The sequence below is a fragment of the Carassius auratus genome, chromosome 35 (assembly GCF_003368295.1).
Source record: "Carassius auratus strain Wakin chromosome 35, ASM336829v1, whole genome shotgun sequence".
Classification (NCBI taxonomy): domain Eukaryota; kingdom Metazoa; phylum Chordata; class Actinopteri; order Cypriniformes; family Cyprinidae; genus Carassius; species Carassius auratus.
This window is the reverse complement of record NC_039277.1, coordinates 5,491,161-5,507,689: the sequence shown is the minus strand read 5'-3', so window position 1 is coordinate 5,507,689 and position 16,529 is coordinate 5,491,161. Positions and strand designations below refer to the sequence as shown.

General features: G+C 38.3%; 1 protein-coding gene across 3 annotated transcripts; it reads right to left on the bottom strand.

Annotated features, from left to right (window-relative positions):
* Window positions 1-4,901: 4,901 nt before the first annotated feature.
* LOC113054117 (eosinophil peroxidase) lies at window positions 4,902-11,119 on the bottom strand. 3 transcript variants are annotated; one of them, XM_026219451.1, is made up of 16 exons: window positions 11,028-11,118; window positions 10,518-10,577; window positions 10,077-10,170; window positions 9,809-9,984; window positions 9,577-9,709; window positions 9,362-9,491; window positions 9,052-9,258; window positions 8,604-8,961; window positions 8,091-8,251; window positions 7,740-7,998; window positions 7,471-7,641; window positions 7,082-7,319; window positions 6,627-6,823; window positions 6,359-6,396; window positions 5,927-5,980; window positions 4,902-5,843 (listed from the first exon to the last, which is right to left on the bottom strand). In XM_026219451.1, the coding sequence occupies exons 2-16, from the start codon at window positions 10,573-10,575 to the stop codon at window positions 5,829-5,831; spliced, it is 2,289 nt and encodes a 762-aa protein (XP_026075236.1). In that variant the 5' UTR covers window positions 10,576-10,577; window positions 11,028-11,118; the 3' UTR covers window positions 4,902-5,828. The 3 variants fall into 3 exon arrangements, with proteins under 3 accessions (XP_026075236.1, XP_026075234.1, XP_026075235.1); XM_026219449.1 differs by lacking the exon at window positions 6,359-6,396 and having other exon boundaries at window positions 11,028-11,119; XM_026219450.1 differs by lacking the exon at window positions 6,359-6,396 and having other exon boundaries at window positions 10,077-10,167; window positions 11,028-11,111.
* Window positions 11,120-16,529: the final 5,410 nt, after the last annotated feature.

The window sequence follows — 16,529 nt, the reverse complement described above, 5'->3', positions numbered from 1 at the left end:
AATTGAACACAGACCAAAGATAACCTGTTAGATTTACCCAAAACGAATTATATTTTATGTTTAACCACTAAAGAGACATCAGAGCCAGCGGCACACATCAGAAGGTCTAGCTGAGGTGAGGCTGCTTCTTGACGGATAGATGATCACTGAGCTCCCGCTAATCACGTGGAGCTGACCGTCTCCAAAATCGGCACAACAACACATTTTTAAATAGGACCTGTCTTTATAAATAAACCACAGATTTAAGTTTTAAACAACTACATTCATATCAAATGCCACTGCCTCCTTTCGTTTTCGTTTAAACATAATAACAGCTGCAGAAATGTACTTAGTTTAGGGAAATGTGTATATAGGCTGTAGTATTTCTTAGTTTTATTGCGTGAGTCCCAACAGCCACACACATCCGTAAACTTCCCAGTCTCACCTTTATTCCACCAACCCCACAGTGCCCCCTTCTGGACAGGAACAATACTAATCCATGTAACATTGTTATGTAGTACACATTAGTTTCACTACATAGATTATCCCACATAGGCTACAGTCATTACAATGAAATGAAATATTATATAAATTTGCCTTTTCTATTTTCATTTTAACATATAAATAAACTGAATACAGACCAAAGATAACCTGTTAGATTTACCCAAAACTAATTATATGTTATGTTTAACCACTAAAGAGACATCGGAGCCAGCGGCACACATCAGAAGGTCTAGCCGAGGTGAGGCTGTTCTTGGCGGATACATGAGGACTGAGCTCCCGCTGATCGTGTGGAGCTCATGTCTCCGAGATCGGTGAAACACATTTTTAAATAGGCGCTGTCTTTATAAATAAACCACAGATTTGAGTTTTAAACAACATTCTCGCTTGAAATGCTTTTAAAATTACATTTCATGACACAATAACAGTAATATTTTGAAAATGATCCAAATGAATGGTGGTTGAACTCAAATGCTGTGTGAACTCAAACAATAAGGTGGTTTAGCCCTCAAGTCCCGCCCCCGAAAGTTCCGGAACTTTGAAAAAGTACTACCTCGCCAGCAGGGACTTTCTGAGGGGAAATTTTTTACCCGGAACTTTATTTAGTTCCTGGTTCCTGCTGTGGAAACACACCGAGTACCAGGCCAAAGTCCCTAGTTCCTGGGTAAAGTTCATGTGGTGGAAACGTGGCATTAGATAAGCTGCTTTTCCACAGCAGGAACTTTACCCAGGAACTAGGGACTTTGGGCCGGTATTCTGTGTGTTTCCACCCTGCTGGAACCAAAAAAAAGTTCTGGATAAAAAAATGCCCCTCAGAAAGTCCCTGCTAGTGATGGGAAGTTCGATTCTTTTCCGCAAATCGGTTCTTTCGGACGGTTCGATTCAATAAACCGGTTGAAAAAAATGGTTCAGCGTTTCTTTTACGCTCGATGTATTGACGTAATTGCCGATGACGTAATGGTGTCACGTCTATTAAACATTCAAATATATAAAGTCAGTAATCTTAACTTTAGTCAGTTAAAAACCTCATAATCATGAAAAGTTTACATTTGAGTTTTGCAACAACGCACCCAAATACAGTAACAGCAATAATGTGCATACGAGGATTTAATTCTTGAAGATATAAAGTAAATAAATTAGATGTCATCAGCGCAGAAACCATGATCAATTTACTATACATAATCCATTGCGATGTATTTGCTACTAAATGAACTTACGTTTCGCCAGATTGCCCTTCATCCAAGCCATCGGTTTACCCGCGCTCATAACATTAGCACAGAATCAGTTCAGAATCAATCAGCAAAAGAATCAGTTCGGTTCAGACGTGCTGTGAGTCAGTTGGCTTCACGCTGAATCACGCATGCGCAGTATAATCAGCTCCTCGGTTCTCCAATCGTACGCGTCCGAAAGAAACAGCTTTCGGTTCAGTGTACTGATGATCCGAAAACCGATGCAACCGGTTCTTGACTCGAGAACGAGAATCAGCTCATCAGTTCTCAAATTGGATGCGTCCGACAGAAACGATTCTCGGTTCAGTGTACTGGTGATTAGAAAACCAATGCGACTGGTTCTTGACTCGAGAACGAAAACTGCTCCAGCAGTGGGCGTGTTCGTTCGTCATCTGTCTCGGCTCAGTGTTCATCTTCAGTTCTCTCTTCACAGCAGTTCAGTCAGTGTACTGTTTGAGTAAATGAATTACTCCAGGATATTGGTTTATTCTGACTCAGAGGGAGTGTCAGTCATGTTAAATAAGTTAACAGCTTAAGTAATTTTTGGATTAATGCTTATTGGAGACGTGAACTGTTTCAAATGGTTCAGTTCGATTTGGTGAACTGGTTCAATTGAACGATTCGTTCATGAATCGGACATCACTAGTCCCTGCTGGCGAGGTAGTACTTTTTCAAAGTTCCGGAATTTTGGGGGGCGGGACTTAACCACCTGATTGGTTGAGTTCATGCAGCAGTGTGATTTCAACCACCATTTATTCTGAATATTTTCAAAATATTACTGTTATTGTTTCATGAAATGTAATTTTAAAAGTAAGAGCAGCCTCACCTCGGTTAGACCTTCTGATATATGCCACTGGCTCCGATGTCCCTTTAGTGGTTAAAAATAAAATATAATTCGTATTGGGTAAATCTTACAGGTAATCTTTGGTCTATATTCAATTTATCTATATGTTAAAATGAAAATAAAAAAGGCAAATTGATATATTTCGTTTCATTGTAATGGCTGTATGTATACACATGTCTGCAGCTGTTATTATGTTTAAATGAAAACGAAAGGAGCCAGTGGTATTTGATATCATAATTCATTTTATTGAAAATGTACAGTGAGGAAAATTGCAGTAGTCAAGGCGACCTGATTGATGTCAAGTACGCTGCTGTTTGCAGAATTACTGGATTCGCATCATTGCAGACATAACACTCCCGAGTTGGGAGGATCACCTGGAGCGGCTGCAGAAGGTACTGTCGGAACTCTGCTGGGCTGACCGCCAACCCCTGTAAGTGTCACCTGGCCCTCACCGAAGCCAAATACCTCGGCTACCAAGTGGGCCCCTACCAAAACACAGGTATGGGCCTTTTTTGGGTTGGCGGGATATTACCGCTGTTTTATCCCTAACTTCTCCTCCTTAGCCTCTCCCCTGACAGACCTGACCAGGAAGGGGCAACCAGAGAAGGTCCCATGGAACCCAGAGACGGAGAGCGCATTCCAGCGGGTGAAGGCTGCCCTCACGTCCGAGCCCATGCTCAGGGCCCCCGACTTCACCCCTTCTTGTTGCGAACGGATGCATCCGATACCGGGATGGGAGCCATCCTTTCCCAGGTCCTCAATGGTGAGGAACACCTGGTAATCTATATCAGCCGAAAGCTGACCTCAGCGGAGGGACAGTATGCAACCGTCGAGAAGGAGGCACTGGCCGTCAAGTGGGCAGTTCCGGAGCTCTGCTATTACCTCCTAGGCCACCAGTTCACCCTGATTACGGACCACGCACCAATGCCAGGGTGACTCGGTGGTTCCTCGTGCTCCAGGACTTCCACTTCACCATACAACACCGGGCAGGGATAGCCAACACGAAAGCCGATGGTCTCTCAAGGATATGGTCAGCTTTCACAGGTCTGTCAGGCTCCCGGCCCTCCCCCAATCTCCCCACTTCTCCACAGGGACAGAACGACGCTTGTGAGGGGGGGTGACGCGTATCCCGAGCTCTCATCAGCGTCACCCTGGAAACTGAGCAGGCACATCTGCACCTGCTCGTTACGTGCTGAGCGGTCACATCAATGAACATAGAGGTGAGAGATGTCTCCAAAAACTCGGCTAATATTTCTCTGTTGTTTCCCTCCAGAAAGCAGCGTGTGACCGCCAGCCCTTGACAGACACAGACTACACTGACCTACACAGCACTGCGCACAGAGAGAGAGAGAGAGAGAGAGAGAGAAAGGGAGAGAAAGGTGTTCGGCCAATCACAATGCTTGTGGTTAGTACTATCAGAGCAACCTGGGCTCTCATAACACCTGAGCAGTGCCACAGACTGATCGACTCCATGCCACGCAGCATTGCTGCAGTCATTCAGACAAAAGGAGCCCCAACTAAGTATTGAGTGCTGTACATGCTCATACTTTTCATGTTCATACTTTTCAGTTAGCCAAGATTTCTAAAAAGTAATATTCTAATTTTCTGAGATACTGAATTTGGGATTTTCCTTAGTTGTCAGTTATAATGGTCAAAATTGTGTAATGAATGAATATAATATACAAGTTACACTTTTTGAATGGAATTAGTTAAATCAATTTTTTGATGATATTCTAATTATATGACCAGCACCTATATATTAACAAATTATTTGTTAAGCATTATATAATGTTTGTTAATGATTTATTAATGAAAGTAGACCTGGCCTCCCTGACCTTTTTGGTCATGTTTCACTCCCGCTTGAGTGTAATATGGCCAAGTCGTATTAGCAAGAGCACAAATGAAGAAACGTTTTGTCTTAACATTAGAAGTCACAACAGCTTGTGGGTAGTGTGGTTATGTCCACAACCTGCTATCCTCATAATGTTGCTACAACACTTTCAGTTGATGTTGCAAGTGAGAACGTTTTTTTGTGGTGCTGGATGGTTAACATTTGTGAAGAAATGCTTCCCAATGCTATTCTTGTCACACAAAATCAAGCCAGTTTAGCAGAGACCTGCATGCTGGAGGAACTGAAGCTGCAGCTGATGACACGTTCCACTGCAGGAACAAGCATATTGATTTGCAGCATAACCACTTAGAGTTATTTGTCTTTATTAATATGTTTTGTGTTGACAAGTCACAACTTTAATTTGGACTTTTAATATATTAAATATTTTAACTTTTGGTTGTGTATTCATACTCACAATGTAGAAAGTAGAACAAGGCAAATAATGAATTGATGATACAGAAAATGTATTCATTTATTTCACTTTGCTAAAAGCATACACAAAAATAACTGTCACACCATGGACTACAGAATATTTTGTTGCAATCTAACAACAAAAGCAAAAACAACATACAAATATCAACATACAGTTCATAATAAAGAAATAACAATGATTAGTTACATCCATGTTCCTAAATGAAGAATTTAGCTTTAAACAATTCAAAGATTAAGTATAACTGAATCCTTAATTTTGCGTTGCTAACAGTCATAGTCATCACATTAATAAAAAATAAAAAAAACCAACAAGACAGAAATGGACGCCTACTTAAAAGATACCGTAACAATTTACTTTTTAAAAGACAAAGGAAAAATAGCAGATTTACTATTTGCATTTCATAGGCTTTTTAAAAACTATTCCTATCACCAAGATATGTGCATTTATATGCAACTGCATTTATATATTACAAATATTAAAAATAACAGCTATATGAAAGGAAAATAATAATTCATTATGAGCAATAGTCTTAAACAGGGAAAAGAATATGGCCAGAGAAATAGCTGGATTTTCTTATACCATCAGCACCCTTAGAAACCTCTATCCATACATGGTCTCTTGTCTGCAGGCTCAGAACCACACTTCCTTCAGCTAAACATCGTTTATTAAGGTTGATTGTTTCAGCAGTTAGCTGTACAGCATAATTTTTCTTTAAGGTGACAATACCCAAAAACTTAGTTCCTATGCATGAGAACTGGAATTCATATACACCAGGAATCTGGCAGACGAACTGTCCTGATGTTTGATTATAATGTTTCTGTCCATTGTAGAGGACCTGACTGAACACAACAACCTTAGCAGTGACAGGAAGGATGGTTCCAACAGAAGCAAAGAAGGCAGACTGTTGTCCTGTGGTATTAATGGGAGGTCCTGGAGGTCCAGGTGGACCTGCTACACCTTGTGGACCTGGAAAAATAAAATATTAGAATAAAAGATAAACAATCTTTAAGTAATATTTGGAGGGCATATTTAATATATGTCTGGCTTACCAGGTTGTCCTGGGGGTCCTCTGGGTCCAGGAGGTCCTTGGAAGGACTCTGTATCTGAGGTAATGAATAGATGTTATATGTTTGTACTAAAAAAACGTTTGCCATCACAGATTTAAATGTAAAAGATTCCCCAAACCCAAGCATATCCCCTTGAAGCAAGCAAAATGCTAGACAGCTTCCAAAGGTTTAGTGCAGTTCAAGTGCAGTCAAGAAATATTGATATATATTTGTGACATTTAAATGTATTAATATATGGCACTGCGCCAATCCGGTGTACTGCAAAGAAGACTAAATAATATATTTAAGCTCTGTCCAGTTTACAGATTTTGCAGTGAATTGTTAGTCATTTTAAGCTCTATTATAGGTCATATGCAAAGCAGAATCACTTGCTCTTTTTGCTTGAATTTAGGAGAAAACAAACACTTGTCCAACCTCATTTCCAATGTCTGAATGGTGGATGCTACTGTTCTCTGAAAGGTCAAACACCAAATTACAGTTTAACCAAATTATGCTTAACCATGCAAACAGATTGTATGTTTTTTTCAATACCTGATATGTGCCTATACCACCAAAACTAGATAGTCTACAAGTACATATAAAGATAGTAAGAAATGTAAGCAGAAATGTGCAGTCAGAGAAAGAAGACTTATCATTATGGTGCACATATGCATTTAAGAACTTATTTAGTCTGGTGTCTTACTGGTTTCAATCCAAGGAGTAAGATCAAAGGCTGGGATATCCCCACAGTTAACAAAACGTCCAGGACTGGTGAAGCGAAAAGGATTGTTGGGGACTCTGCTGATTCCAGTGTTGTCACAGATGATACGGGCTAGTGACACAGAGGCCAATGATGCCTTTTGTTTGGTGGTGAACACTCCATGGTTCTCAAACCATAACCTTAACACAATGTGACACTTGACATTAACCCCTCTCCAGCACATACTATTCTCATATACTAAATCAGGAGTGTCCAAACCTGCTCCTGCAGTGTCCTATAGAGATTAGTTCCAACCTGGAACTACCTGGAAGTTTCCTGAAGACCTTGATTAGCTGGTTCAAGTTTGTTTAATTAGGGTTGGAGCTGAACACTGCAGGTTAGTGACCGTCCAGGAGAAGGCTTGGATACCCCTGGACTAAATAAACGGAGATCTTTACCTGTCCCCCTGGCGGATGCGTTTGAACTGTGTAGAGATGAGGCAGGCAAAAAGAGGACCGACACGACCACCAGAAACAAAAGGCTCTGCGACACCTCCCAACCAAATGTCAATGTTCTCAGGGGTGCCATAAAGCTCAATCAACCTGCGAGCCAATTTAGTGTTTTTCATCACCACACCCAATTCTTGCTCATTCTTAGGGGCGGAGAGTCCACAGAACCGACGCCAAGCATTATAGCCTTAAAAGGAACAACAGATGGATACTCAGTCATCTCTTAAAAACACATGAGGTGATATTGCAGCAGTAAGTCGGGTTGGCTTCACATCATTAGAATTAAAGTGTTCTGAGCCTTGCTGTGCATGTGTTGGCTATGAGATCAGAATATTTACCTGGTATACCGTGGTCACGGCTTCTTTGCATGTTGAGGGAAGCCAAGTCCAAAGCAATGTGGGATGTAAATGCAAACAGCCTTTCTCTAAGAGCATTCACCATCATATGGTCCTGTGTATTCAATTTTGCTGGCCGACCAATCAGTCCACGGAGCAGAGGATCGATGCCCCCTAAGCAAAAAGTAAACCAGAAGTAAAATAAGATGGAGAAAAAGTTCTGGAAGATTTAGGATTCGAATGATATGCTGCAACTAGCCTCACAAACTCACCTTCAAAGATAACTCTCCAAGGAGAAAAGAAGGCCTCAAAAAGGGGCACACTTGGAAATTTTGGATGGTTCTGGTAATTTTCATCAAGACGAAATATGATGGGTTGGATGGCCAGGTGGGCAAAACGGAAAGCTGCAGTGGCAAAGACATTCGCAATGGTAGGGTCCACATTCTCATCGTAACCTGGATATTGTCCGAGATGTCTATTGTAAACATCAGGGCCCACAATATGTGGCAAGTATTCCTTAAACACCAAGATCTGAAAGAGAAAGGAGAGGCTGATCATGCATATATGTTGTACTCCACATGTAATTGCTTGTGCTTGATGCGCTTTTAATTAGGTCTCTTTACCTGGTTGTAGGCCCCCACAATTTTTCTTGCCTCTTGATAGAGGGTTTCACTACTCCAGGTAGGATTGATCACATGGAGGGCACGAGCCAATCTATTGTGCTCCCTCACAAAAAGTGTGTGTACTGAGGTAAGGGCAGTGTTCTCATCAACACGAATATCCCCTACACACATTGAGAGTTCATTTACATTTGCAAATGTGGAGTTGTGCAAATAATAGGCATACACCATACATTTTAGATCAAGGATCCCCAACCCTGCTCCTGGAGAGCTACTGTCCTGTACTGTAGATTTCAATTCTAGCCCTACACCTACACACCCGACTGTAATTATCAAGTAGCCCTGAACACCTTGATTAGCTGGTTCAGTTGTGTTGGATTTGAGTTGAAGCTGAAATCTGCAGGATGGTGGCTCTCCAGGAGCAGTGTTGGAGACCCTTGTTTTAGATGTTTGATGTAATATATTACAACTAGAAATATGCCAGATAATTGCATTAAGAAGGCACAAGTTACTGACCTGCAATAAAGCAAGGCACCTCTGTTAAGGTTGTGTCATTAAGGATTTTCTGACGCGTGGCGCACATTTTGCTTTCTACATTGGTGAAGGGCAGAAGCTCTCTTCCATTGTCAAGGAACTTATTATTGACACGTAGAAGACCTCCATCATTGGTCAGGTCTCGAAGTTCCTTTGCTAGTCCATCCTCGGACCCGTAAACCTGGCCACCATCTAGGAAAGCTGTTAGAGCATTGATCTGTTCCCGAACATTGGGGTTCCCACCAAACATATAGGCAGTGTTCCCAGAACCACAGGCCGGTGACGAGCGGAAGACAGGGAGACAGGTGCCAGGCTTTAGGCGTGGATCTCCTGGAGGGGCCTGTGTTTACACATAAATTATATTATTAAAAACTATTATATGAGAACGAAAGTAGGACAATCCTTGACAGAGGGACAATCTTTGACTGACCGGAATTGGGAAGCAGGGTTCAGAGCGCTCACAGCTCTGATCACAGTCGAGGCCACTGCTAAAGGATTTAATGCTCGGTGAGAAGGGCGTAAATGTAAGATCATGGTCAACCCATTGTCCAAAGATGGTGAGCATGAAAGTAAATTCACGGTCACTCTCTATGTCAGCATCTGCAGTGCTTAGAATACGATTTGAAACTAATCTGACCTGCAATCAATGAGAAAGACAGAGTACAGATATTGTTAATTGATTGGTGACCTCATTGATGGTCAAGTAAACTTCATTAAACTATTCATAATCGCCATCATACCAGGGGCAGCAACGCGCCATTGTGCATTTTTTTGAGATCCCACCCTTTGGGCTGGGAGATGCCATCTTCATATTGAGCAGGCAACCAGCGGGTAAAAGCGGTGTTGGATGCACCAAGGAGTGGGTTCCTCCTGGGAATTATAAATTTTGTTGTTTTTCTTGACAAATAGTGAGTCTATGGAAAAGACTACTCTGAATAAGGTGGGAAAGACTGACCGGTTGTTGCAGACATTGGTGATAGTTCGATATTTGTTTATGAGGGGTGTGGTCCTACAAGATGGGGGCCGGGTTTGAGCTGTACAGCCTGTCAGATGTTGAATGGTGTTAAGCTCATCTTGAGTAAGCAGGTCTAGGAGAAAACACATGTTGATAGTCTTGAGCATAAAACATCAGACAGTGATAGATCTGATCTGGGCTTTGCATGATTTGCAGCATGTTATCTTCATACTTGTAGCATTGATGGACCTCTTGTGAACATGATGGGCTTTCTCACTGATCAGCCTGAGTGTCTGCACCATGTAGTCTGCGGCTCTCACAGCCTCTCGTGTCTTTCGAGCCGGCTGTTTCAGTAGACGTAGCTTGTCTGAAGGCTTGATGACATCTCTGCGCACCCTTGCTAGACTCCTGGAAGTGGGGAGATTTATAAAAATAAATTGATCATTGACTGGGATAACAGAACAAGACTACTGGGCAACATTCTTAAAAACATTACTCACTCATCACGAGAATACTTGTAAGCAGCATCCACAATTTTCTTTGCCTCCTCAAATGAATCTAGAATGAAACGTCTCCCAGGACTCTCTTCTTCTGCTAAAAAAAAGAAAACCATATTACATCACGAGTTAGCCCTAGAAAGGCTAATATTGACTAATTCTAGTGAAGACTGAAATCTCCCTCAGTCTAAGACATTTATGCCTTGTATTAATTTGTTTTATTTAGAGTTTTATTTTATTGATTAACAAAATGCAGTGAAATTGAATCAGCCCAACTGGATGTCACACCAGATGAACAGCTTAAATGACTGAAAGCACAAGTCAGAATTTCTTGCACCAGAAAAAAAAAAAAAAAACTTTTACATATGTTCTGATGTTATCAATCCTTTATTCTCAATCATTAGCAGTTTAATTTCCAATCGCATGATCAACTGGTAAACTTACCACCCAATGAAAGGGCACAACAGCATGCCACCACAAAAAGAAATGTGTGAAGATCCATCTCTAAAAAACACATTGAGAAATTTAGAGTGAGCCCATAAAATACGTTCATGACAAATTTTATGCATTTCAACATTTGTTAGGGTAACATATTTTATATATATATATGAAATAATCAAACAATTCTAAAATAAATAAAAATAATGAACTTTTTAAACAAAAGCTGCATTATAAAATAACATTATTATGTAACTAAGCAGTTTTAGAAAAAGCTATTTTACATTTTAAGGACCTAGGAAAAAATGATACAAATAGAATTAATTCTAAAAAAAATCTGGAAAAACAACAGTTTGAGTAAGAGGTGAATATTAACTTAGCAATGAATCATTACTTTTTTTTGAAAATAAATTGTTTACATTTTCAAAGATAATCACAGTTAAAGATTAATGCAATTAAACATGGAGAGGAAAAAAACGCCATTTAAAGAGATGTTTCAGACATTGCATTTCTCACCTGAGTAACAGATCTCTGTCTCTCTGGTTCTGGACTTAAGGCTTTTAAACCATCCCTCATCTTCCCTCTGTTAAGCATCACTGGTGGATTCTCAGGCAGGGCGACAGATTTACTTCCTTCTTCCTTTTTCAAGTGCACTTACCATATATGGTGTTTGTTTTGTTAATTTGTTTTAGGTGACAGTTGGACACTTATCTTCTTCTCGTTACTATAGATTACAGGAGTGCAAGGACAATTGATATGTCATAATTTATTCACAATAATGTAATTCTAAAACGGAACGTTAACTATCTTCTGTGGAACATTATAGAAGATATTTTCATAAGTGTCACATTGATAACAGTTGAGGACAATCCCATGTTGTTTGGTTGAGACAGCTAAAAATTTGTTTAACAGCCTAGTAACCGATAATCTCTGACTAAGATGCTAGTAAACTCTCACTGAAACATTTTCTTCTCTAACCCTATTTATCAGTATCAGGACTCTAGGTTTTTGTTATTATTATTAATATTATTTTACGACTGCACCCATCATAGAGTTTATGTCATCAAAGCTCAACAAATTCAGTCTGATTATGTAGTTTTTTCAAAGTATCCTAAATGCTTCACTGACTGCAGAACATTCCACAGTGGGTTCTACCAGTAACAAGACATTTCATATAGTCTTCATTTAACATATTATGATTATTATAAGTTGTGTTATCAGGGTGTTTTTTTTTTTTTTTTAGTCCAATGCCTTACTTTTTATCTGGCACAGAGTCTGTTTGTTTTTCATTTATCTTTTCATTTTTGTTTTTCAAAAATCCTACTTCCATTATATTCTTTCTTGATTGGAGTCATATCAGGTTCAGTTTCAAGTTGTTTTAATTGCAGTTTTATCACCGAAAAGCCAAAAGATTAGTAAAAAAGGTTAATAACTAAGTTTTTTTTGTTTTTGTTTTTTGGTCAAATTAATTTTCCCATAAAGATATGTTGAAAATATTTAGAGGAAGTTTCTTCATTTTGTGAAAGCAAACCTCAAGATAAATATTTCAACATTACAGCAACAAACTGTCATGAAATCTCTCTAATCTGAGGCAAGTGTTTTTTTATTACAATGACTTTTTTTTATTAATTGCACAAGGTAAATGGAAGTATATGAACAAGCACGAAGATCATATTTTACTAATGGAAATTTGTTCACAGATGATGTCATACTACTGTGTCACATAATTGTAGCACTAATACAGATGAAAGTGATTAAACTTGTCTCTTTCTCAGAATGTGCATGCTGCTCTTCCCCATTATGTATATAATATATATGACCTTTTATTATTCCTTTAAGTGAGCAATCTATGTTCAACTTGGTTTATTTGTCACAATTTGTACACATATGAATATGCCACTGTGCCACGCTTTCCGCCCACAAAGAAATAATCAATATATTAAACTATTTAATGGGTTGCACTTTATTTTACAGTACGTGTACTAACATGTACTTATAGTGTACTTACAGTGTATTTATCTAAGAAAGTTCTGGTAACACAAGGTAACTACATGGGGTAGGGTTAGGTTTAGGGGTAGGTTCAGGGTTAGTACCTAGTTATTACATAGTTATTGTAATTACTATAATAAGTACATAGTATGTACATGAGGAACAGGACTGTAAAATAAAGTGCTACCATTTAATGTATATTGAAACATACTAAATCAAATATTGTTAATATATTTCAATATGTTTTTGCTTTCATATATTGGGAAATACGTGAAAATACCTTTATATCATGCTGGATGCAATTTTATATAAAAAATAAATGTAATAAAATATGGTAATGCTTTTGTATAAATATATTTGAACATGTATGTGCAAAATATGTATATAATCATGAGGAAAATATATATGATATACCTCCATACATTTGTATTTATATCAATAGTACATATACATCAATCAGTTAAATTATACGTAAAATGTTATTTTCCACCTACCATGTTGCCTTCAACAAGATATCCAATTGTCAAAAAATCCCCAAATGTTAATATGTTTTCAGTAAACACAGATCAAATTTAACATATTTTTGTGTGTAACAATGCAAGCATTTGTGTTTAACAAGTTCAGCTTTGTGTAAATCAATGTATAGCCATACATGCTCTATGGATGTATTGCAGTATACTGAGAAATATAATGACTAATTTCCAATATAAATACAGTATTACTTGATATGTTGCTTTATATTTTCCAGTATATTCCCTTAGGTTTTTTTCTGACACCTTTGCCGCTCATTTCATGTATACCAAATTCTCTGCTGTGCCGTATTTATTAATTTTTGTTATTTCTGCATTTAATATATATATGTTAATATATATATGTTTAATATATATATATGTTGATCTGTAAACATTATTTAATGTATGAAGTAAAAAATAAGCTAGTAATATAGTAAAAAAATAGGAATAAACCATAGCTGGGTAAAATCAACCCCTTATGCTGGGTTAAATAAACAAAACTCTGTTCTATATTTACCCAGCCCTTCGGTCAATAACAACCCAAATTGGGTTGTTTTTAACCCAGTGCTTTTTAGAGTGTAGCGATGATTATATGCATTTTGTAATTTTAAGCAGTGTTTTTGCTAATATCTTTGATCCTGTCAGAGCAGGTCTGCAGCCCATTTTCGGACCGTGACCCATCATTTGAACTTTACAGTTGTATTGGGTAAATTTTTGATGTTTTGTCACTTGTACTCCAGTGCCGACCGTTGCATTGCATCAGTCAGGCAAAGTGATGTGGTGTGGTTATATGGTTTGCTTTCTCAAGCACTTCTCTGTCATCTTTCTATATGGGAAAGTTACAGTTTTTTTATGCTTAACAGATTATTATTGGAAAGTTAATAGTTGGAAATGTTACAAAATATGAACTATAATACAAATACAAAAAATGAACTATAAGTGGCCTATTGCAGGAAATTACGGTGGCCGAAAGAGCTCAATACGCTACAACTTAAGAAAACACATGCAAACTGAAAAAACACCAGCAAATGAAGAAAACATCTTCAATTCATCACAACACATGCATATAACAAAACACGCTGCAAATCATCACAACACATGCATATAAGGAAACGTGCTGCAAATCATCACAACACATGCATATAACGAAACGCGCTGCAAATCATCACAACACATGCATATAACGAAACGTGCTGCAAATCATCACAACACATGCATATAACGAAACGTGCTGCAAATCATCACAACACATGCATATAAGGAAACGCGCTGCAAATCATCACAACACATGCATATAACGAAACGTGCTGCAAATCATCACAACACATGCATATAAGGAAACGCGCTGCAAATCATCACAACACATGCATATAACGAAACGTGCTGCAAATCATCACAACACATGCATATAATATAACGAAAAAAAAACCATGTTATTTTCCATATAATGTACATTATTGTTGCTCCTCTATGCCCCACCTTCTGAAACGTGTCGATTTTTACAAAGCTTATCGTTTTTAAAAGTGAGATGTCTGCTGATTGGTCAGCTATCCAGTGCCTTGTGATTGGCCGAATACCTCAAGCGTGGGATGGAAATTTTACACCCCTTGACATACTGTAATGCTGTATGAAAAAACAATAAAACCCATTACAAACAAGGCATTTGCTGCATCCAGCGGGGACATAATTACTGATTATTATAAATTATACTGTGCATTTTAAGCATATTAGATGCATATCACACTGCGTAAACATAAAACCATGACTGCATTTGCGATCAGAGAAAATTTGGCAAATTCTTAAAATATAAAATACGTACTTACAAGTTGTGAGTCAGAAGCGCCAGATTGTCCTTGCAAAGTTGGAAGTGCCCCACTTTATAGAAAGAGCCTTTGAAGCACAGACATAATGTAGGCTACTATCCAAATAAACAGTACTCGTTCTTTTAGTAAATGACCATTTTCTTTCTTTTCTTTCTTTTTTTTTCTTTTTTGGGTGAACCCTTTAAGAAAATGTACATATTTGTATTGAAAAACAGATTACAGAACTTACAGAACATAATTTGATGTATTATTTTCCCTTCAGTTTATTCCTTGCTTTTCTTTTTTAATTGGTATTTAATAGGTTGTTATAAACTATTGAATTGATTTTTATAAAACCAGCAGAAACCCTGTTTATGGGCTTTTTTTTTTTTTTCTTTTTTTTTTTTTTGGCTTAATGCTGAATGCTGTTGTCAATCTTGAAAATGTTCAAGCTCAGTGCTGGCATATTGGCCATTAGCAATTTTCCTTAAAGAGCCACACAGATGGGAAATCAAAAATTACCTGTATTACAGTGTATGATGTAGCTGTCCATCAGTGTAACAATGTGCAAAGTAATTAAACCAAAAAGTACACGATTTATAAAGTTATTGGCTTCTAAAGTAAGGAGTCGACTCTGAATCGCTGAAACGAGTCGTTATAGATTTCAAATCTTTTGCCCATCTCTATGTACGTCACTAGGAACACTTTGCATAATAATCTCCGCCTACCGTCCTGGGAGAAACGGAACTCTGACCTGCCCCACCCCCCCCACACAGACGCTCTGGTTGGTGTGAGAGCATCATGTCGAGGAGACAGTGTGTTTTTAATTGTAAAGGCAAGTTTGTTTTATTTTCACTGCCAAAGAATGAAAATCAGAAGAACCAATGGCTAAAATTCATTTTTACCACAATACCAGAGCAGTACAACAAATCCTTGTTGTGTTCACAACATTTCACTGATGACTGCTTTTCTAATCAAAAGTTCAAGTTCAAGGCGGGATTTTCAAAGCGTTTGGCCATAAAAGAGGGTTCATTACCAACTTTATTTAGACCAACAAGCATCTCCGAATCACAACGCGAAGTATGATTATGAAGTTATGTGTTTGTTTTCTTGTTTGCGTCTTATCAGTATGTGTGCTGTCTGCAGCCTTTGTCTGCGCTGATCTTCATTTACAAACACGTCATTAAATAGTTCACCCCAAAAAGACGCTAACGCATTGTTTACCATGAAGTTGTGTGCGGAACAACCAATCAAACCTGACTATGTTAGTTGACCAATCAGAACACAGTATGCTACCGAAAGGTGGGGTTTAAGGAAACTGAATCTTTTGAACAGCTTCACGCGAACCGTTTGGGGATCTCTGAGAATTGAGGTAATTTTAAAATGATATTTTGACAAAATGACAATGTTTTTTAACCTTGGATGGATTTAAACCTATTGTACAGGACTTATAAACAGTGATAGGAAGCTTAGAATTTTCATATTACTGACTCTTTAAAGGGTTAGTTCACCCAAAAATGAAAACTAGCCATGTTTTGCCCACCATCAAGGCATCTTAGCTGTATATGACTTTCTTCTTTCAGACTAATTCAATCTGAGTTAAATTAAAATTTGTCCTGGCTTTTCCAAACCGTTTAATGGCAGTAGGCAGGTGTTTTTTTTTTCAACAGTACAAAATTAGTCAAATAAAGTGCATCCTTCCATCCATCCATCCA

Excerpts from the sequence above, each read along its gene's own strand:
- LOC113054117 (XM_026219449.1), bottom strand. The coding sequence starts at position 10,575 with ATGGATCTTCACACATTTCTTTTTGTGGTGGCATGCTGTTGTGCCCTT. Across the intron at positions 8,962-9,051 it reads AACCCTGCTTCCCAATTCCG|GCCCCTCCAGGAGATCCACG; the intron begins GTCAGTCAAAGA and ends GTGTAAACACAG. Across the intron at positions 5,844-5,926 it reads AGGACCCCCAGGACAACCTG|GTCCACAAGGTGTAGCAGGT; the intron begins GTAAGCCAGACA and ends TTATTTTTCCAG.